We start from the raw sequence: 22,022 nt of genomic DNA on the forward strand, positions 1-22,022 counted from the left end.
CAAGCACCCATAACTCCCATTACCAGAACGTGTGCCTCACCTCCTGATAATACGGGACATTTTACACTGCTTTCACGCATTTTCATTTCTCGTGGAAAGCAAGTTTCCTCGGCGAGCAATAATACCCTTACCTTCCACCATTCTCCAGGTTGAGAAGCATGTAGCCAGTTTGTAGGTGAATGTGATGCTGACATCGTGCGAACCTTTTATCTTCGCAGACAGGCCCGTGAGAAAGGAGCCCTGAGCGTACTGCGCCACAGCCGGGACTGATGTGCACCCAGAAGGAATGAAGTATGGATGTGAAAGAACGTAGGCCTTCCTGCTCCCTGACCAGGAACAGACGCGAGAAAGAGCGACGCTGTACTAATTCCTCAGCAGACGATGAGGAGTGCAGGGTTCCTACACAGAAGTCTTACAGTTCCACTGAAACCCTGAAGGCTTTTGATCACGATTCCTCGCGGCTGCTCTATGGAAACAGAGTAAAGGATTTGGTTCACAGAGAAGCAGATGAGTTCACCAGACGAGGTAGGTCATTGTTCTGGTAAAACGAAGCACGCTCAGCTCCTGCTAACCTGCCCGTGTCACTTTTTTCCCTTCGAGGTGATAGGGTTATTTCTTAGATTGATGTCCTATCCTCTGAGTTAGACTTTGAGATATTAGATGACCCCACAGTATTCCACATTAAAAGCAGAAGGCCACCTATGGACACGTGGACCCAGAGGCAGGCATGGACCCCCGTGGAGAATCACCCCGCACCCCGCATTTTGTACGTGAGGTTGCGATTCTGCCCGTGGTCAGAGTGTTGGTGCATAAACTTGAAACCCAGGGCTCCAGGGCTCCCTGCCAGGCTCAGGGAGGTGCACACAGACACCGTTTTTGCAGTTAGAACTGGTGTGAGGAGGAAACTCATCTTCCCCTCATAAGAAAGTAAGAATCCTTCCTCTGGATCATCTCACCAGATCACCATCTGGCCCGGCTGTTTGTGTCTGTTTATGGAAGAGCCTGCGTCGCAAGGGTTCCATTTTCTCTCTCGAAGGCAATCTGGGACATTAAGTTTAGACCTTAAACCATCCTAGTTTCCCATGACGTAATCCATTATGGTTTGGTCATTCACATGTGTTCGTTGAACATTCTTACACTCTGCTTTCTGCCTGCGTGTTCTACCAGTGCAATAGTGACTTCTGTAACTTGACTTCACAGTCCTAACCCTACTGATTTCCATGCTTTAAAGACAGTAGCTTCTTTAAAGTTGGGCATACGTAGGGACATTTTGTTTCTTCTAACACAGTCTTGAGATGTGGGCAACATTACCACTAATAAAAATAAAATCCTCTCACATCTGCATTGCACAGTTCATTTACCTCGAACTTAGCATCCCGTAGCTAATTTTACCAAGGAACAAGGAAAAATACAGAATATATTCATTCTTTTCCAGTCCCCTTACAGACAGTGTGACTAACAGTTTGCTACCGGGCGGGAACAGGTTTAAGAAAAAGTAACAATGCTATCAATCATTCCAAAGTCTGAAGCTTTGCCATGGTTCTTTTCGTCTCTGCGTTGTGGAAAGAGCCATCCTCCACAGATTGAAATAGCGTTCCCTCACCTAAACCCGTTTACGTCAAGAAGACTCATTTGATTTGCCAGAGAGAGATGGTTTTCCCCGCGAAAGCATGCCTCACTAATTACAGGGATCAGATTATATGAAAGAGGAAAAACTTGCTTAACGTTTCAAATCCAGTTTTTAGGGAAATACAGAACAGATATTTGAGACATAGGTACTCTTGCTAAATCAAGGGACTTGAGTCCACTGTGCCACGTGTGATCCTTCTAAACCCGATTTCTTCTGTCATAACCTCTACACAGCGAACAGAGGTTATCAGAGTACATTTTTCACCAGTTTCAAGAATAGCCGGTACTGTAGAAATGCAGGCAATCCGAACCCGGTGTGAAGTCTCACCTTTTGTAACAAAAGTAACTTTTGGTGCCCTTTTGGCAAAGAAAACGATACATCGTGGAATACTGCGCGAGCGGGAAAGGCAGCACACGTGGCATGATGCGTCGAGGAAGCGCACCTCCGCCCCGAGCAAAAGCGTTTCGTTAGGCGGAGAGGAGGACGCTTCACGGCTTAAAAATAGCGAGAGCTGAAATTTTCACCTCCGGGGCAGCGTTAGTCCGGTGCAGACTGTTGCTGACGACACGGCGAGGCCGTCTGCGGGAACCCCGGCACCCGAGTCTTAGGGCACCAAACTCCCCCCTCACGCAGCTCCTTGCCAGCCAAGGACTAGAGCGCGAACGGGGCAGAGAGCAAGGCGGCCGACAGGGGCCGCGTGTCAGGCGCGGCCAAGCGCAGCGGCGCGCAGGGGCTGCAGAGCGGAGGTGGAAGGAGAAGCAAAAGCGCCGCGAGCGGAGGTGCCGCCGTTCGCTTGACGTGTTCGTAAATCAGGTCGTATTAGAAACAGAACTGGACCGCACTGCTGTTGATAGCTGGGGTGTGCTGACCCCCTGCCTCGTTCCAGTCAACGCGGCCATCGCTGACCCCTCACAGCACCCCGGGATGTCGGGCCCGGGGCCTCGTCCTTTCACAGCTTGAGGCGCTCGGGGCTCGGAGGCCTGAGATCCCGTGGCCGGTGAGGGCCGTGCTGGGACTGGAACCCAGGCCCGTCTGCCCCCAGTGCTCGGGCTTCCCACCTCTGTGCAGTCGCCAGAGCAGGAAAACAGGCAGTTCAGCGTGAGCCTTGCCCTGTGGTTTCTTGGAGTCAGTCTTAGCCAATTTTGATGGTACCGATCGAGAGAAGTGAGGAGACAGGACACATATTTAGGAAATAACACGGACGTGACTTTGTGGTTGGGTGGATGAGGATGGGGAAGACGGAAGCATTGCAAATGCTTTTTCTTTCCTCTGGTTTGATGCGGGGAATATTTTGTAGCAGGAGCGGTAGGTGAGGTGAGAAAGGAAGAAGGAAAAGTCTGCTCTCAGATGATGTGTTGCCCAGGCAAAAGCATCATGAAAACTCCTCCCAGCCTTTCATTTTCTTTGAGCCTGACAAATGTCCGTTTTTCCTCCCTGACTATTATGCTGTGGTATTAATTATTTAATTGACAAAATGTGCTTCCTGCCACAGCTCCTGACGTCATACACATAATAAAAATGAAAGATTAAAAATATTAATAGTGGCCCAAGACCGTTGAAACTCTTCCAGAGAATCGTGCTAATTGAGCTTGTCCATGGAGTTGCGAAACGCCTTGCCCGTCCCAGTCCACTTCTTCTTTGAATGACACGGGAACCTGCAGCTTCAGCTGGAGGGAGGGATAAGTAGAGACGCCTGTTAACGCAATTACATGGAGAATGCACATCTAGAAATACAATGATTTTAGTCAACTATAAAAGAAAGAAAGGCAATATTTTTATTTTTATCGACCAATTTTATGGCCTATTATCAAACTTAATTTGAATCATTTTTCATGGCTTTACTGACTGGCAGGTGACTATTGTTAATTACGTGTTACATTTAGAGGGCTTCCCCGGTGGCGCAGCGGTTGCGCGTCCGCCTGCCGATGCGGGGGAACCGGGTTCGCGCCCCGGTCCGGGAGGATCCCACGTGCCGCGGAGCGGCCGGGCCCGTGAGCCGTGGCCGCCGGGCCTGCGCGTCCGGGGCCTGTGCTCCGCAACGGGAGGGGCCACAGCGGTGAGAGGCCCGCGTACCACAAAAACAAAACAAAACAAAACAAAACAAAAACGTGTTACATTTAGATACTGTAAAGCTACGGAGGATTTCCGTTTCACAGTAATGTGTCATTTGACTGGTTCTCACACAGATCTCTTTCTCTCCTTTTAAATCTCTCCGTGTGGTTCACTGCTTGGTGGGAACAGTGGTCCTTTTAGCGGCTGTGGAGCTCTCTGTAGGTGTGATGGGGTTAGGCCAATAGTGGCTTCTTCGGCATTCTTGGATACTATTTTCTTTGTTTCATCTTTGAAGGGAATTTATCCTGTCAGATCTGAGACACATTTCTCATGAAACAGCTGCATAAGATCGTCCCACAGTGTTCAGAGAAGTGATAAAATAAAAGATCTTTTCTTCTCAGCACTATGTACATTGCCTGTAATGTCCTTGACCAAACGAGAAAGCTCATCAACTCCAGTGAGGAATGTTGGCCACGACGGTGAATTTTGAAATGAGGTGATACCTGGGTATGGGACGCTTGTCTTCCACAGAACCCTAACCCCGGAAGAAAGGGAAAAACACCCCCGAGACAGTCTTAACCCCAAGTGTCTACCCGTTCGTCAGTCAGCAGCGTTGTGGTTGTGAATTTCAGAATTTTAGAATGAAAAGCCTACCATTTGTTCTTCATTTATAGAATGTCAGGGGAGGAAGGTTATCTGCTTTTACATCGGAAAAGCAGACAGCATTATGTCTGTGTTGGCACACGCCTGAAATCAAACCAGATCATAAACTTACAAAGTAGGAAAGGGGAGGAGGAAGGCACATGGACAGAGAGCCTCACTGATTTCCGATGGGGCTCCCTGACCGCTTGCTTCTGGTCCCAGAAACCCTCCTCTTCCCTCACCGCTGCTTTGGGATTTGCCTTCTCCTCCAGCTCGTCATCGCCAGGAGCGCTCAGCACCCCCAGCTCCCACAGACACGACGTCCCACCTCGTGATGCTGCTGGTCCGAGGCCAGTTCCAGGAGAGTGGGTGGGAAAGTAGACCCCACAAGCCCTGAAGCCTCTGCCGCACCTCCTTGGTGGGCTGTGCCCCGAGTCGCGGTCCGTCTTTTATGCAAGATTCCGGATGCTAGACCTTTCCCTTACCACATGTAACCCTCTTTTGCGAAACAAAAGGACATCAGAGGTGCGGGCTGAGTCCCTCTGTAAACGTGTACCCGGGACTCTGGTGTAAGGGAGGTACGGGTGATGCATTTACCCACCTCCCAGCTGGCTCTTTACCCCTGCTGAGCTGAGCAGTGATATGGCTGCAGATGAGGTCTAGAACCCCCTGAGGGTCCTGATGGACAAAGCCGCCGCAGGTGCTTCTCTTCTTGGGCCAGATGGAAGCTCGAAGTGGGGTGAAGCCCCAGCGTGAGGGTCAGAGAGAATGCGGTGGTTTCACGGTGCCGGAGCGAGGCTCACAGGCCTCTCCCACACTCCTCACTGGAGTGAACGTCGTGCTGCAGGGGCGGCTGTCTTCCGTGGTCCCTCGGGAGCTGAGGGAGCCCAAACGGACGCCTCTTCTCCGCTCCGATACCGCGAGAGTGCCAGCCCCGGAACCCAGGGAGTAGAAAGGCTTGTCCCTAGCGACTAAGATGACTTGTCACTGCTTCCAAGGCAGGCCCCAGGAAAGCAGCAACAAGCTTAACGGCGCCCAGCATGTAGGAAGTGAGGTGGGATACAAAACAGATCAGGAAGCTCCGAATGCAAATGAGCAGTGGTGAAGAGGAGGAAAACCCAAACCAAAATGAAAGATTATAATAAGAGCAGTCTCAGACATCTCAGTACAAAAAACAACAAGCACAGCAGCAAAACCAGCAGTAACAGCCAAATGCTAAGGTGGGGAAAGCCATAATTTACAAGCCAAAAAAATATAATAGACACGTTGAAGAAGAAAGGGTGGTCGTTGTCGCAATCCAAATGACTGGTTTTGAAGACCAAGTAGAAGAAATGACTCAGAAGACAAAGTTCCAGGTAAAATTAAGAAAACACACACACACACACACACACACACACCTTAACACATCCTAGGGAAATTCTTTAACTTTGTGGATAAAGATATTTTACAAGATTCTAGAGAAAGAAAAACAAGTTACTCTTCTTGTGACTTACGAAAGAGACAAATATAAAACTAATGAATCTCTCATCATCAACAGTGAAAACTAGAAGACAACAGAATAACTTCTACCACAAGGAAAAGACTACAACCCAGGGGTTCTATATGCAGAGAAGATATCATCCATCTCTCAGAGTAAGTGCAAGGTATTTAGGGACATGCAGAGATTCAGAGACTGTATCACCACTGTGCACCCTCTGAAGTAGTCAAGAAGTGATACCAACTGAATCAGAGTCACTACCTGTGAAAGGAAAGGAAAATATGGTGAACCACCCACCGTGCAGTATATAAGCGGTCAAATCCCAAATGATGATAGAGCGAGTGGAAATGTGCAAGAACCACTGCAAGGGAAACCCTAAGAAAAGACTAGAAATAAAACTCCTTCCCTGTCAGCAAAATCCAATAGTTGGGAGAAGCTGGTAGGGAAATTAAAAGTGTTCCAAAAATCTCATCTGAAGAAAGAGGGAGGAAACAGTTATGGAATAGAGCTTTAGTGGAGGGGAATAATTGCTATCTTGCATTCATGTAGTAATGAAAAATATGTATTTGAATATGAATGTCAGGGAAGGGAAGGTAATCATTAGTGAAATGAAGAAAGCACGATAGACCTACCTAATTAGCAGGGGGGAAAAGGCATGAATAGCGATCTGATCAATTTAGCGAAAACAGCTCCAAGGAAAAAGAGGAAACAGGTAAAATCATGAATAACCATAAAACAAGATGGAAGACATGAACTCTCCTGTATGACATATTACATGAAATAGAAATGAACTGAATTTTGACAGAAACAGAAACTAACCAACTGATTTATAAACGTTATTGGTATTTATAAGAAACAGACTTAAAATGGTAAAAAGTGGTTGAGAATAAAGAGATGGATATAAAGAGATATCAGGTGAATACAAACAAAAAGAAAGTAGGATTGGCAGTATTAATATTAGGAAAGGTGGAATTTACAATTAACAACACTAATCAGGGTAAAGAGGACCGCTAAGTAAATGGTAAGAGACAACAGGACGAATACTCTTAAAGTGCATTCTTTAAACAATATAGTAGCTAAGTTTACAAAGCAAGAGCTTTTAGGGAAAAAAATGTTAAAACACATTTGTTGTGGGATATTATGGTTCACCTCCTTCAGAAACGGATCTAAAAAGACCAACAAAAACGAACATACTATATATATTAAGAAATAAGTAAAATATCAGAAAAAAGAAACCAAAGGAAAATAGGAAGAAGTAGATCATCATGATAAACTTAAATTAAAAAGAAACAAAAAGTTGATTCTTTAAAAAGTCTAAGAAACCAGAAAGCCCCTGATGGTCCCAATTAAAGAATAATGAGAACGAAAATAAGGAGAGATACTGAAGACATCATAACAATGAAAAGGAACTGCTCCAAACAACACATTTTTTTAAATCTAGGGAAATTTATGTTTTCTTAGTAAAATATGATCAACCCCAAATTATTTCAAAACATGGAGAAAAGCCATCAGAATCAGTTACCTCAAAAGAGATTAGAAAGGTGATTAAAAGGGGCGCCATTAAAAAGTACCAGAGAGGTTCCTAGGTAAATCTTACATAACCTTCAAAGTACAGCTAAGTCCATAGTTCAAAAAGCTATTCAACACCAAAAAAAAAAAAAAAGAAAAGAAAAAGATGGAAAGCACTAAAATTCATATTGTGAGGTTGACATAACCTTAACAACAAAACTTGATTAACATAGTACAAAAAAGAAACTATCTAGACCAAAATTTCTTCTCAATATGTATGTAATAAAAATTCTAAATAACTATTTGTATATAAGAATCTAGCAATGTGAGCTTCCCTGGTGGCGCAGTGGTTGAGAATCCGCCTGCCGACTCAGGGGACACGGGTTCGTGCCCCGGTCTGGGAGAATCCCACGTGCCGTGGAGCGGCTGGGCCCGTGAGCCATGGCCTCTGGGCCTGCGCGTCCGGAGCCTGTGCTCCGCAACGGGAGAGGCCACAGCAGTGAGAGGCCCGCGTACCGCAAAAAAAAAAAAAAAAAAAAAAAAAAGAATCTAGCAATGTATAAAAAGGATAACAGTCTGGACCAGATTAATAACCAAGTGGTTACTAATCCTTGGTGATGATGCAAGGATTTTTCAATGTTGGGAAATCTATTAACATAATTAGATTAATAAATCAATGTAGAAAAGCATGATCTTATCACTAGATGATGAAAAGGTTTGGGATAAAATTTTAAACCCATTCCTTATTAAAATAAAACTCACTAAGTAAACAAGAAGGAAAAAAACAAATATGTTAGTCGTGTAAGATGATCAATCAAAAAAATTAAACAGCATTCTCCAGGGTGAGATTCTAGGACCATTTCAGTTAAAATCAGTAACACAAAAAAGGCTCACCTACCCTCACAATTACTGTGCAAAATTGTTTAGACATTTTAGCAATTGTAGTAAGAGAAGAAAATGAAACAATTGATATATATTTGGGGAAACATTAAAATTAGCACTTTTGGGTATCCCTGGTGGCGCAGTGGTTGAGAATCTGCCTGCCAATGCAGGAGACACGGGTTCGAGCCCTGGTCCGGGAAGATCCCACATGCCGCGGAGCGGCTGGGCCCGTGAGCCGTGGCCGCTGAGCCTGCGCGTCCGGAGCCTGTGCTCCGCAACGGGAGAGGCCGCGACAGTGAGAGGCCCGCGCACCACGATGAAGAGTGGTCCCCGCTCTCCGCAACTAGAGAAAGCCCTCGCACAGAAACGAACACCCAACACAGCAAAAATAAATAAATAATTTTAAAAAAAATTAGCACGTTTGCTAAATATGTGACTGATTTTGTACATACAAAAAACCATGTGAAATAAAAAACACTAGAAAAATTTTTTTAAAGTTTGAAGCATATTGGTACTTGGGTAAGTGCAAGATAAATATATGGACATCACTGGTAGTATATATAGCATAATAGTTAAGAGTATATATTCTGGATGCAGATGATATGTGTTTGAGACCCACATCTGCCATTCATTAACCAAGCGGCAAGTTACCTAATTTTGGCCAAGTAACTTGCTTGAACAAATTACTTAATTTCTCTGTGCTTCAGTTTCCTTCTATGTACATTGTGCTTTAGCTTTCGATCTATAGTTTGTTGAGAATGAAATGAGTTGATATATGTAAACTGCTTAGAATAATACCTGATGCATGTTATATACCCTTAAGTACTTATGAAACAATAATTGGCTAAATTTGGCAGTCAGAAAAAAATATCCTACCACAATGGCAACAAACACTATAAAGTTCTCTGGAATAAATTTTAACAAGAGTGGTATAGGACCTAATATGAAGAGATCTGTAAATATTATTGTGAGACAGAAAACAGATGTGAATAAATGGAAAGACAGTCAATGTTTTCGGATGGGAAGACAGATATAAAAATATCAGTTCTATGAAAATAAATGCATAGAAGTCAAGGCTTATGTTTAATTGGAGGAAGTGATCTGAAAATTAATGTGGAAGAATAAATGTCAAAAATATATTCAAAAGTGAGGATAAAATGGCCTTACCATATATTTTTTCAAATACCATAAAGCCATGTAATCACATCTATAAGATATTGGCTTAAATAAAGACAAGTTGATCAGTGGAGTCGGCTAATATTTCAGAAATAGATCCTAGCATACAGGGAAATTTAGCATAAAACAAAAATGGTTTTTCTATTCATTGGGATTTGATAAATGGTGCTGGAACAACTGGTTATCCATCTGGAAGAATATAAAATTGGACCCATATCTTTCAGCATATTCAAAAATAAATTAAGATGGATTAAAGACAAATGTAAAAAATAAAGCAATAAGAATTCTAGAAGTTAATTTGAGAGACTGAATAAAGTAGCAATGACTTGATCCATATGAGTGTAGCAGAAAGTTCCAAAAGCAATGGTTCAAACACCTAACAACAGAATCATTTTCTTACAAAACGAGAAGTCTGGAGGCAGACCGTCCAGGGTTCAGAGATGCCATCAAGGCCCCAGGTACCTTCTGTCTTTCTTGGCCCAGTCAGCTGTAGCACGTGGCCTTTGTCCCACGGATCCCCAGATGTTTGCTGCATTTTCATATTCCTGTTGAAATAGAACCAAAGCAAAAGTGAGAAGGGTTTCTCTCCATGGGACTACTTCTTTTCACTCCCCAGAGACGTCTTCTTGCATCTCTTTTTTTCAGAACTGTTATACTTGGCTACGCTTAGCTGCATGAGAAGAAGGGACATTTACTATTTTTGCTTTCCAGCTTTTATAACAGAGGAAGGCAAGGAAGAAGTGGTTGTGAATCGACACAGCCTGCCCCAGGGACTGTATGTACATCCCGAGAATAGAGGAGACCATTCTAATTGAAATTTTAAAAAACCAGAAGAGAAGCCTTATATGATTATTTTTTACTTAAAATCTTTTATACAAAATATAAATAATAATAAGCATACCATGAACAAAATTATTTTGTTGGGAAATATGTTTATAATCCATGTGATAGATAAAAGATACACACACACACACACGTATAAAATAAAGTAAGATGACTTTTACAAATTGAAAACAGAAAGACAACCCAATGGGAAATAGCTTCAATTCACAGAAGAGCAAATTCAAGTGGTCAGTGCACACATGAAAAGGTCATGAGTTTTCCTATTAGTCTGAGGAAAGCAGTAGCTCATCCGAGCCCCTCATCCCCCCCCTGCACAGCTCGTGTCCTGGCATCCCTCACAGAGCATTTGTGAACCAGGTGACCAACAGTGATTTGCTGAGGAAGTTCCTCCCAGTTTGGTAAGCAGAAAATGAATGGGAGGAGCAACCATAGTGACAGGTGTTCCTGTTTGGAATTCTGCGCACATTTTTTTCAGACAGACAGCCTTGTACGTTGAAGTCACACGCTAGAGTGTTCTTCCATCCAGATGACTTAATACACTTGCGTGTTCCATCTGCCCTTCCTCCATGTTGTTTGCATTGAAAAATATGTAGTCATCCGTTCTCAACTTCTAAATGCAATACATTGATTCCTAAAGCAAGGACTTGCTGTACAACTGTGAACTTTTGGATTAGGAAGAAGCCAAAAAAAAAAAAAAAAAAGACCAACTTGTTAATTGCATCACACAAAACTTGACTCAAAAACTCTTAAAAGTATTGAAATAAACACCACAAAATCCATTCGCAGAATTACGAAAAAAGAAAAGAAAGAGAAAGGAAAGAAAAAACAGTAAAATGTTCACAGAGGTTGTATTTGGAGAGTGGGGCTATGAGGGAAAACCTGCCGCTCTAAATCATCAAAGGTCAAAGGCAAAAATAATCCCTGTCTTGGAACCATAGCAGTGGGGAGGAAAAGCACCTTTCCAGACAGGCAGATACCGTTGTTAATGTTCACACTGTCCTGATGGTTGGTTTTCAATTCAGGATGAATTCCAGGCACAGTAGGAGCATGGCACAGGGATTCTGATTTAGTTTAGGGATGAAATATAAACCAAAAGTTCCTGGTACTAAAGGAAATTTTAACCCTTGTGACCCATACTTATACCAAGGTCTGTTCTCTTCCTTTTTCCTTCCCTTGGACTCATGATACTATTGTTCTCCACCTTGTTTCATGGTTCATTGTGCTACCTTCTTCATGCCTCTGCATAAACTTACGGTTGGGAGATATCTGAGATCCTCTAAGTCCATTTTATAGATGAGGAAAACTGAGACCCAGACTTGTGAAAATGCGCACTCAGTCAACAGCTGGTGAGTTCCAGAGCCAGAAATAAACAGAGTCTGATCCTATTATTTTCCTACTCTTTCACCTTCCTAATTTCCAAGAAGAAACCAAGCCCTTTTAAGAAAACCACAGAAAAAGCTAACCATGTTCTTGAATATGCTTGCAACCTTGAAGTAAGCATAGATAGCTTAGGTCATAAAAAGGACAAAACAAAAAGAAAAAGAAAGTTGATAAATTGGACTTCATCAAAATTAAAACTTCTACTTATCAGAAAATACCTTTAAGAAAATGAAACGGCAAGCCGCAGTGTAAGAGAAAATTGTATATATGTGTATATATATATGTATACATACACACACATATATATGACAGTATATATATTTGTCATATGCATGCATCTATACACACATATACATATATGTCATATATATGACAGAGGACTTATATCCAGACTATATAAAGAGCTCCTATAAATCAATAATAAAAAGATTAACAGTGCAATTTAAAAATGGACAAAATCCTTAGAAACTACACGGAAAATACACAAATGTCTAAGGAGTACCTGAAACAGTGCTCAACATCATTAGCCATCAGGGAACTGAAAATTAAAACTACAATGAAATGTTACCACTCACCCACTGGAATGGCTAAAGTAAAAAAATCCACAGCACCAAGTATCTGTGAAGCTGGGGAACAGCTGAACTCTCATACATTGCTGATGGGAGTGCAAAATGTAGAAAGGCAAGATTTTCAGAAACAGATTGGCAATTTCTTATGTAAAGTTGAAAATAGCATCTTCCTTTTGACCGAGCAATGCATATCCTAAGTATTTACATAAGACAAGTGAAGCTTTATCTTCTCAGCAGCTTTATTCGTAATCACCCCAAACAGGAATCACCAAGTGAATGGAGGTAACAAATTGTAGTTCCATTTATGCAATAGAACACAGCTTGGTAATACCAAAGATGAATTACTGATAAAGCGACAATGTGGAAGAACCCCAAAAACATTCCATTAAGTGAAAGGATCCGGAGTCGATACTGTATGACTGTTTATATTCAGTTCAAGAACAGACAAATCTTATCTATAATAAAAGAAGTCAGAACAGTAGTTGCCTATGATGACGGGGATTGACTTCAGGGGATACGGGAACTTTGTGGGTGTGATGGAGACGTGCCATGTTTAGTTTGGCTTCGTGGTGGAAACATATGTTAGAACTCACTGAAGTGTCCACTTAAGATTTGTACTTCACTGCATATAGAACTTACCTAAGCCGTAATAATTTTAAAAAACAAACCCCCAAACTAGGCATGCTCAAACAAGTGTAGCTGAAAATGGGAAGTTTGGGGTTTGCTTTCTCTTTTCATCCAGCTTCAGCCAAGAAAGATGACATTTCACTTGGTCCTGGGACAGTCGCATTGTCTCCACTGAACCACAAACACAGTCCTTTTAGAGACCACCTCTGCTGCCAATGCACTACAGTGTTTTGCTGGCTAAAGACATTTTGCCCATTAAGATAATAGCATCCCCAACCTTTCCAGGACAGTGCCGAGGGAGAGAAGGCAGACTTGGTGGCACATAGTTGGGACCATGCCTTTCAAATATTTTCATCCATTTCCAAAATAGAAAAAAAGGTCCATTTTAAACTCTTGGATATAGGTTACATTTGTTGGCAGTTTTAATGTTGGAATTCCCTAAAATGATAAATAATTTTAAAATCTTTCCACATATTGTGTGTTTCCAGATAGGTCAAAAGAATTAAATTCATATTTCTGAGATGTAAATCATGAAAGATGTATGTATAATTGTAGAATATCACCAATAGCATTTGGTGGATGTAAAAATAATATTCATAACTCTGTTGATTAAGATACTAATTGTGTGTCTCTCTGTACCATTTTATCCTGTTTTAGAAGTGAAATGGAATATATCCATTTTTTTCTTACTCTTATTTTTATTTTGTTCATTTGTATTTTTTGCATTATGAAAATCGATTAAACATTCAGGCATGTTGGAAACTGTGAAAGAGGAAAATTTGAGACCCAAGAGCAAAATGCTTTTAATTTTAAAGACTGAGATTTCATTTAGTCTTGGATGCCATTATAGTGAATAATGGGAACTGATCCTAGACTTCAAAAGAAATATGACCATATGGTCTTACCATTCAGCACTTAATGCTGCTATGAATTTCCAGTTCTACCCCAACTTTTCATTTCCCCAGTGTTTCTCCTCACCTCTGTCATCTTACAAAAACGAAAGGAATCTGAAACCCTTTTTCATGTTTTCTGAAATACTTCCTGGTGCTAAGAAAACCTTTTCTTTGGGAGAACAGGGTTTCATAAAGAAAGACAAAAACCTGAAACAGCCATCAGATCCCCTAGGCTAATTACTGCAACTCCAAAGTTTATTCCTTTCAAATATGAACTCTGTAAAATGATTCACTTAGAGATCAAAATGATTAATCCTCCCCAGTCGCTACAAATGCCACAGCAGTGGGATTAAAGGATTTAGATGGCCATGTTTACTCAGCTTTAAATTTCTGTACTTAAAGACACGAGTTAAAGAGCTGCAGTTTATCATCGTTTCATGTGAATGTTTTCCTCTTAGTTTCCTCTTTTAGCTCCCCTTCCTAACTGATTGTTAACTAATTTTGGCTGTTAAGTAGGTAAGTGCCTCTTTCAGACTTGGCAGCCAACCTGCTTTGTAGACTACCTGCCAGAAGGTGTGAGGAGATAGATGTAGTTTATAGCTCTCCTCTGGACACAGTAGGGGTAATCCTTGCCCCCTGCCTCGGCTTTTATTGGTCTGATGTCCTGAGCACCCGCTTGCTGCTAAACTTGTATCTGGTTCCTTGCCACATTGCCAATTTCGGATCCGCATTGTGAAACACTGTGGTGCCGCTTCAGTCACGATTATTAAACACCTGCTGCTTCACGCCAAACCGCATGCATATTTATACCAATACCGACTGCAGTTTGATTATCAGGTAGCAGCAGATACGTTGTAGGGTTGTAGGCGTATTAGCATCCATCGCTGGGTCTTGGGTTGTTTTAAAGAAATAATGACTGGGTTAAAAAATAAAAAGCAAATTTATTTTCAGAATGCTTTTGAGAAAAAACCAAGTTTAAGGTTATTACTCTCCTTACAAATGGTTGCTAATGTCAGAACTGCACTATCCTGCGACTGGGTATCTAAGTCCTTCATGGTACATGCTTAAGAAGATGCTTTTTCTTTATAAGTCAGCAGACTCACAACCTAATTTTTCTTGTTTGAGCCACCATGCCTTCTCTTCAGTATCCATATGTTTGTCCTCCCCTGGGGGCTTCACAAATCTCATCTTGAAGAAAATGCATATTCTCCGGGGCTGTTCATTCTAATCCTGCTTTCCCTGCTTGCAAATGCACTTGGGGTTTTCCCTTCTCAAGCTTCTCATCAAGTTCACCTTCAAGTCTCAACCACACACTTGCAGTGACAGGTACATACAGTTCACAGCTGAGTTCAGGATGAATGCTGAGGGTGTAACCTGCAATGGCTTCCATTAGACCCGTATTTTGAGTAATAAATTGGATTGTAAATACGGTGTACAGTGGTCATTTCCTTTGTCCTCTAGAAATATTAGATTTTAATATCTTATGGATAGGTACATCGAGAAGGCTGTTGAATACTGTTGACGATATTTACGTTTTATAGAGAGAGTAAAATGGGGTAGGGAAAGTTAAGGTATTTAGTGGGATTTTAAGTTAATTTTTAAAATGTAGTTTTGTATAGGATCCTGTAAGTCAAGATTTATACCCTCACTGGAGCTTCTACTGCATGTTCAAGGGTGGGTATTCTGTTCAAAGAGTGACAAATTTAACGTAAGGAAGTTTGGAGTATCCCAGAAAATATGCATTAGGGCTCAAAGGGAAACAAACTCCGTACGCTTGTTTTACTCTGTGATCTTCTCATCGGTTTTACAAACACAGCAAAAAAGGGAACTCCAGATAAGATGGTGGTGACACTAATTCCACCAGCATCAGATAAGAAATGCTTGTCCAATTTGTAGTTCGGCGTCATGCTCCACCCTTGGAGGACGGTGCCTCCGTGTCTGAAAATATATCATTCCATCCAAGCTGACAGCAGCCAAGGAAGATGCTTCAAGACAGTTACAGGTTATTTGATTTCTGTGTATTACATTTATATTGATCCTTCTCTCCATTTCCTATGCTCAGTTATGGGGCTTGTTACTATAGAAGAAAGAGACGCTTATTCTCCTTTAAAAAAGTCCATATATGATGAAGGGAAGAATAAAGAGAAAAACGCTGCTCCTGTATTTCTTACACAACGTCATTTCTTTACAGTAAATGAGGAAGGAGTTTTAAAACCCAGCTTCTCCAAGGGAAGGTAGTAAACTAAATTTCTAATTATTGAATGGGAGCTATTAAACAGCAAATCAAGAAAATATATTTGTTTTCTTAAAAGACGATAGACTTTCATCTTTCGTTCCTATGTTTTTAAATTCATGGAAATTATCATGCAAAGTAAAAATTCAGAACTATAAAAGAGAAAATTACTGATTTCCTTCACTTACATCTTCTTCCTTTTTTTTTTTTTTTTTTTTTGGCGGTACGCGGGCCTCTCACTGCTGCGGCCGCTCCCGTTGCGGAGCACAGGCTCCGGACGCGCAGGCTCAGCGGCCACGGCTCACGGGCCCAGCCGCTCCGCGGCACGTGGGATCTTCCCGGACCGGGGCGCGAACCCGCGTCCCCTGCATCGGCAGGCGGACTCGCAACCACTGCGCCACCAGGGAAGCCCACATCTCCTTCTGTATGGTCCATCTTGACAGTTATATGGCCCTCCTCACCTTTATTCATGCTCGAAACCATAGGCATTTATATAATCTGTTGGGTCTCTTTCTTAGTTTCCAAAAATGGGATCATACTCTACACACTACTTTGCAACTTGTATTTTTTTTACTTAAAATATATGTAATAGGCTTCCCTCCGGAACAGAAAACATAGGTCCAAACCCACTCCTTCCGCTAGCCACATAGTCTTCCATGCAGGGAGTATACCGCGTATTTAACAGTTCCCTTTCTGGTAAACATTCCACTTATTTTAATTTTTACAACCATGCCATAATAAACATTATTTGTACATGTCTGTTTAAGTCCAGGTGATTTTATTTCTCTTGGATATAGTCTCAGAGGTAGACTTTCAGCACTAAAGAATTTTTAAACTTGAACAGAAAAAATATTTTCAAAGACTAAAGCAGCATAATAGAAGGCAAAGAAAAAAATGATAAAGGAGGGCTTCCCTGGTGGCGCAGTGGTTGGGAGTCCGCCTCCCGATGCAGGGGACACGGGTTCGCGCCCCGGTCCGGGAGGATCGCACGTGCCGCGGAGCGGCTGGGCCCGTGAGCCGTGGCCGCTGGGCCTGCGCGTCCGGAGCCTGCGCTCCGCAACGGGAGAGGCCACAACAGTGAGAGGCCCGCGTACCGCAAAAAAAAATAATAATAATGATGATAAAGGAATAATGAAATTGTGTAGCAGACCCACAGAATCAATTGCTTTTTACCGCCTGCCGATGCGGGGGACGCGGGTTCGCGCCCCGGTCCGGGAGGATCCCACGTGCCGCGGAGCGGCTGGGCCCGTGAGCCGTGGCCGCTGGGCCTGCGCGTCCGGAGCCTGCGCTCCGCAACGGGAGAGGCCACAACAGTGAGAGGCCCGCGTACCGCAAAAAAAAATAATAATAATGATGATAAAGGAATAATGAAATTGTGTAGCAGACCCACAGAATCAATTGCTTTTTAAGAGAACAATTCCTGGTTTCAGTACCAATTTCTGTGCCAATGACTTACAGTCCAGCTCCTCCTTGCAAATGTACAATATGGTGTACACACTGGCAGTGTGGTATAAAAGAGAACCAACAGATCGTAAGTGTGTGAGGCTGTACCCAAACCGGAGCTCTCGTACACCTGTGGTCAGAAAGTCGAGTGGTGCAGCCACTATGGAGGCAGTCTGGCAGCTCCTCAAAAGGTTAAACATAGAGCTAATACGACGTGACCCAGCAATGCCTCTCACAGGTATATACACAAGAGAAATAAAAACATATGGTGTTCCATAGCAGCGTTTTCATAATAGCCAAAAAGTGGAGACAACTCAAATGTCCATTAACTGATAAACAGATAAATAAAAGATGATGTGTCTATACACTGGAGTATTATTTGGCCGTAAAAAGAAATGACTACGGGCACATGTTACAATATGGATGAATCTTGAAAACACTATGTTAAGTGAAAAAAGCCAGTCGCAAAAGTCTACATATTGTAGGACCCCTTTTCTTTGAAATGTCCAGAATAGACAAATCTATAGTGAGAGAAAGTAGATTAGTGCTTGCCTAGGGCTAGAGGGAGTGGTGGGGTAAAAGGGGAAATGGAGGTGACTGATAATAGGTACAAGGGTGATAAAAATGTTCTAAAATTGATTGTGGTGATACTTGCACACCTCAACGTGTATGCTGAAAACCATTGACTTGTACACTTTAAGGAGGTTCATTGTATGGTTTGTGAGTTAATATCTCAATAAAGTAGTTTTGGAAAAGAGAAGAAACAAGTGAAATAGAGAGAGAGAAAGGGCACGATCTAAGCATAAGAGAAGCTAGACATAAGAGGGGAGAGGATACCGTGAGTTCTCATGGTGGACCACACTCCTCCGGGTTCTGTAGTCACCCCATGTCACGCCGAGGCTAGGCCCTCACGTGGAGCCTTTTCCTTTTCGACTCACCCAGACGTAGCAGATGTCTTGCCTGTTGGTGAATGTCATGTGCATTGCAGCTTTGAAAAATCCCTTCTTGTTTGGACTAGGTTATAGACACCATGTGAGACAAAGGCCATTTTTTTTCCAACCCCCTTTTTTTTTTTTTTTTGTGGTACGCGGGCCTCTCACTGTTGTGTCCTCTCCCGTTGCGGAGCACAGGCTCCGGACGCACAGGCCCAGCGGCCACGGCTCACGGGCCCAGCCGCTCCGCGGCATGTGGGATCTTCCCGGACCGGGGCACGAACCCGTGTCCCCTGCATCGGCAGGCGGACTCTCAACCACTGCGCCACCAGGGAAGCCCCTCCAACCCCCTTCTTTTATTAAAGAGGTAGCTATGCTCAGTGCTGGTGGAAAGTGGTCCTTCCCATTTTGTCACATACCCTCACTCATTTTTCAAAATGTGAACCTTTTTTCAATAATGCAACCTGCCTGCGCTGTTTATTCAGTCTTTCTTTTATAGATTTTTCAAATTTATGAGTGTCATGAAACAAAAATGCCTAATCTAGTCCAAGCTAACCTTGCCTTTTAATCACAAGAAATTTCATCCTCAGGTACACTTTGTTCTTCCCGCAATTTATTATTTTGGGACTGTTTCAAATTGTGATGGGAAACTCTGTGGCTGGCCTTGCTGGTCAAGGTTATCAAAATTCAATGTGCAGGAGATAAATACTGATTTCACCAGTCTCAGCCAACAGAATTAATATAAAGACTCTACAGGGTGAAGAGAGAAATTAAGGTAATGGTGTTAGAAGCACTGCAAAGAACACAATCTGAAGAAACCATGGAAAATAAGAATAAATGTATCCTCATCTCTTTCATGTTACTTGAAGCCAAAGATGAGTTTAGACAAGATGGTCATGTCTTTAGTGTGGTTCCAGAGCATCTTTGCTGCCTTTTTCTGCCAGTCTCTTCCCATGTCTCCACATTGACCTAAAGTCCAGCGCCAAGAACCGCATCCCAAGCCCGAATTCCCAGCTCCGTGGCACCTCAGCCAGCCGCCTCTTCCCACAGTCAGGAACCCTTCTTTTTACCATCGTCCTTCTGTTTGCCCAAACTGCCTGAGCTTTCCATAAGTATAGCCCATCTTGCTAAACATTGCTGAATTGTAGGAAACAATCTAATGGACTAATTCATTCAAATGTAACAGCTAGGTCTCCCCAGGGGTGTTTGCATTGAAACGAGGGATCCCACAAGCAGGAACCCTTAACCTAAGAGGAAAATCAGCAGCAGTGGAATTTGAAGCACTGGGCAGAGGTAGTTGTGAATGAAGGAAAGTCAGCTTCGGTGACATGGCTGTTCTAAAGTTATTGGAAAGCAATCTTGTTCCCACCCTCAAATTATACATTTCTCTATGATTATTACATTTGTCCAGGTGCTTAGTTTTTGTCATTTTTCATTGTGCTTCCCTTTATGCTGGCCTCATTTACATAAAGTATCTCTTTTTTTAATTAAAAAAAATTTTTAACTGAATGAAACGTTCTTTAAATTCTATAGTGCTTTACAATTTTCAACAGATTCATACATACGATTTCGTATCATTCCATAATAACCCTTTTTTTCTCCCCTCCCCCTATATTGTCCTCCCCGCTTCCCTCTCCCCATTGGTAACCGCTAGTTTGTTCTCTGTATCTGTGAGTCTGCTTCTTGTTTGTTTTATTCATCAGTTTGTTGTATTTTTCAGATTCTACACGTATTCTACAAGTGATATCATACAGTATTTGTCTTTCTCTGTTTGATTTATTTCACTTAGCATAATGCCCTCCAAGTCCATCCATGTTGCTGCAAATGGCAAAATTTTATTCTTTTTGTGGCTGAGTATGTATATATATATATATATATAAATTTGTCACTCAGTATTATATATATAATGGAATACTACTCAGCCATATATATATGTAGTGTGTGTGTATATATGTATATATACTCAGTATTATATATATAATGGAATACTACTCAGCCATATATATATGTGGTCTGTGTGTATATATGTATATATACTCAGTATTTTATATATAATGGAATACTACTCAGCTATATATATATATATGTGTGTGTGTGTGTGTGTATATATATATATAATGGAATACTACTCAGCCATATATATATGTGTGTGTGTGTGTGTGTGTGTGTGTGTGTGTATATATATACTCAATACTATATATATAATGGAATACTACTCAGCCATATATGTGTGTGTGTGTGTGTGTGTATGTATATATATATATATATACTCAGTATTATATATATAATGGAATACTACTCAGCCATATATATATGTGGTCTGTGTGTATATATATATATATACTCAGTATTATATATATAATGGAATATATATATACACACACACACAGCTTCTTTATCCATTGATCTGTTGATGGACACTTAGGTTGCTCCATACTTTGGCAATTGTAAATAACGTTGCTGTGAACATTGAGTTGCAGGTATCTTTTTGAATTAGTGTTTTTGTGTTTGTTTTGGGTATATACCCAGGAGTGGGATTGCTGGGTCCTATTAGTAGTAGTTCTATTTGTAGTTTTGTGAGAAACCCCCACACAGTTCTCCACTCAGTATTATATATATAATGGAATACTACTCAGCCATATATATATGTGTGTGTGTATATATATATATATACTCAGTATTATATATATAATGGAATATATATATACACACACACACAGCTTCTTTATCCATTGATCTGTTGATGGACACTTAGGTTGCTCCATACTTTGGCAATTGTAAATAACGTTGCTGTGAACATTGAGTTGCAGGTATCTTTTTGAATTAGTGTTTTTGTGTTTGTTTTGGGTATATACCCAGGAGTGGGATTGCTGGGTCCTATTAGTAGTAGTTCTATTTGTAGTTTTGTGAGAAACCCCCACACAGTTCTCCACAGTGGCTGTATCAATTTACATTCCCACCAGCAGTGTAGGAGGGTTCCCTTTTCTCCACATCCTCGCTAACATTTATTTGTGTTCTTTTGGATGATAGCCATTCTGACAAGGGAGGTGGTATCTCCCTGTGGTTTTGATTTGCATCTCCCCGAGGCTTAGCAGTGTTGAGCATCTTTGGCCATCTGCATTTCCTCTTTGGAAAGATGACTATTCAGTTCTTCTGCCCATTTTTAAATCACGTTGGTTGTTTTTCTGATGGTGTGTGAGCTGTTTGTCTATGTTGGAAATTAATCCCTTATCTGTCTTATCATTTGCAAATATCTTCTCCCATTCAGTAGGCTGTCTTTTTGTTTTGTCGATGGTTTCCTTTACGCTTTGCCAAAGCGTAAAGCATCTCTTAAGCCAAGTCATCACAGCCCTGAAAAGTGAAAAAATAGAGTGGTGAAGTGACTTGAATGAAGCCAGTAAGTGGCTTTAACTTAGGTCCATTGGAAATCAAGTTTAGTGTTCTTTCCCAAGAGAGCAAAAGCAAACTTTAATTTAGTAAGGAAATCTAACAGCTTGCTTCTAGCTTGCATTTCAGAAACAGCCCTTAAGAGTTTGAATCATTGCGAGACATTGATTTCAGAGGGTCAGATGTTTGTTTGTTTGTTTTTAACATCTTTATTGGAGTTTAATTGCTTTACAGTGGTGTGTTAGTTTCTGCTGTATAACAAAGTGAATCAGCTATACATATACATATACCCCCATATCCCCTCCCTCTTGCGTCTCCCTCCCACCCTCCCTGTCCCACCCCTCTAG

The 22,022-nt window shown here is 41.8% G+C and overlaps 1 protein-coding gene across 8 annotated transcripts in view; it reads left to right on the plus strand.

Moving 5' to 3' along the window:
* The first annotated feature begins 293 nt into the window (after nt 1–293).
* The window catches only part of TENM3 (teneurin transmembrane protein 3), a 450,345-nt gene continuing 428,616 nt past the window's right edge, over nt 294–22,022 (plus strand). For all 8 annotated transcript variants that reach the window (XM_055081142.1, XM_028481606.1, XM_055081143.1 and 5 more), the window contains exon 1: nt 294–525. In XM_055081142.1, the coding sequence (XP_054937117.1) occupies nt 294–525 (232 nt within the window). The remainder of the gene's footprint in view (nt 526–22,022) is intronic.

The sequence above is a fragment of the Physeter macrocephalus genome, chromosome 20 (genome assembly GCF_002837175.3).
Source record: "Physeter macrocephalus isolate SW-GA chromosome 20, ASM283717v5, whole genome shotgun sequence".
Lineage (NCBI taxonomy): Eukaryota > Metazoa > Chordata > Mammalia > Artiodactyla > Physeteridae > Physeter > Physeter macrocephalus.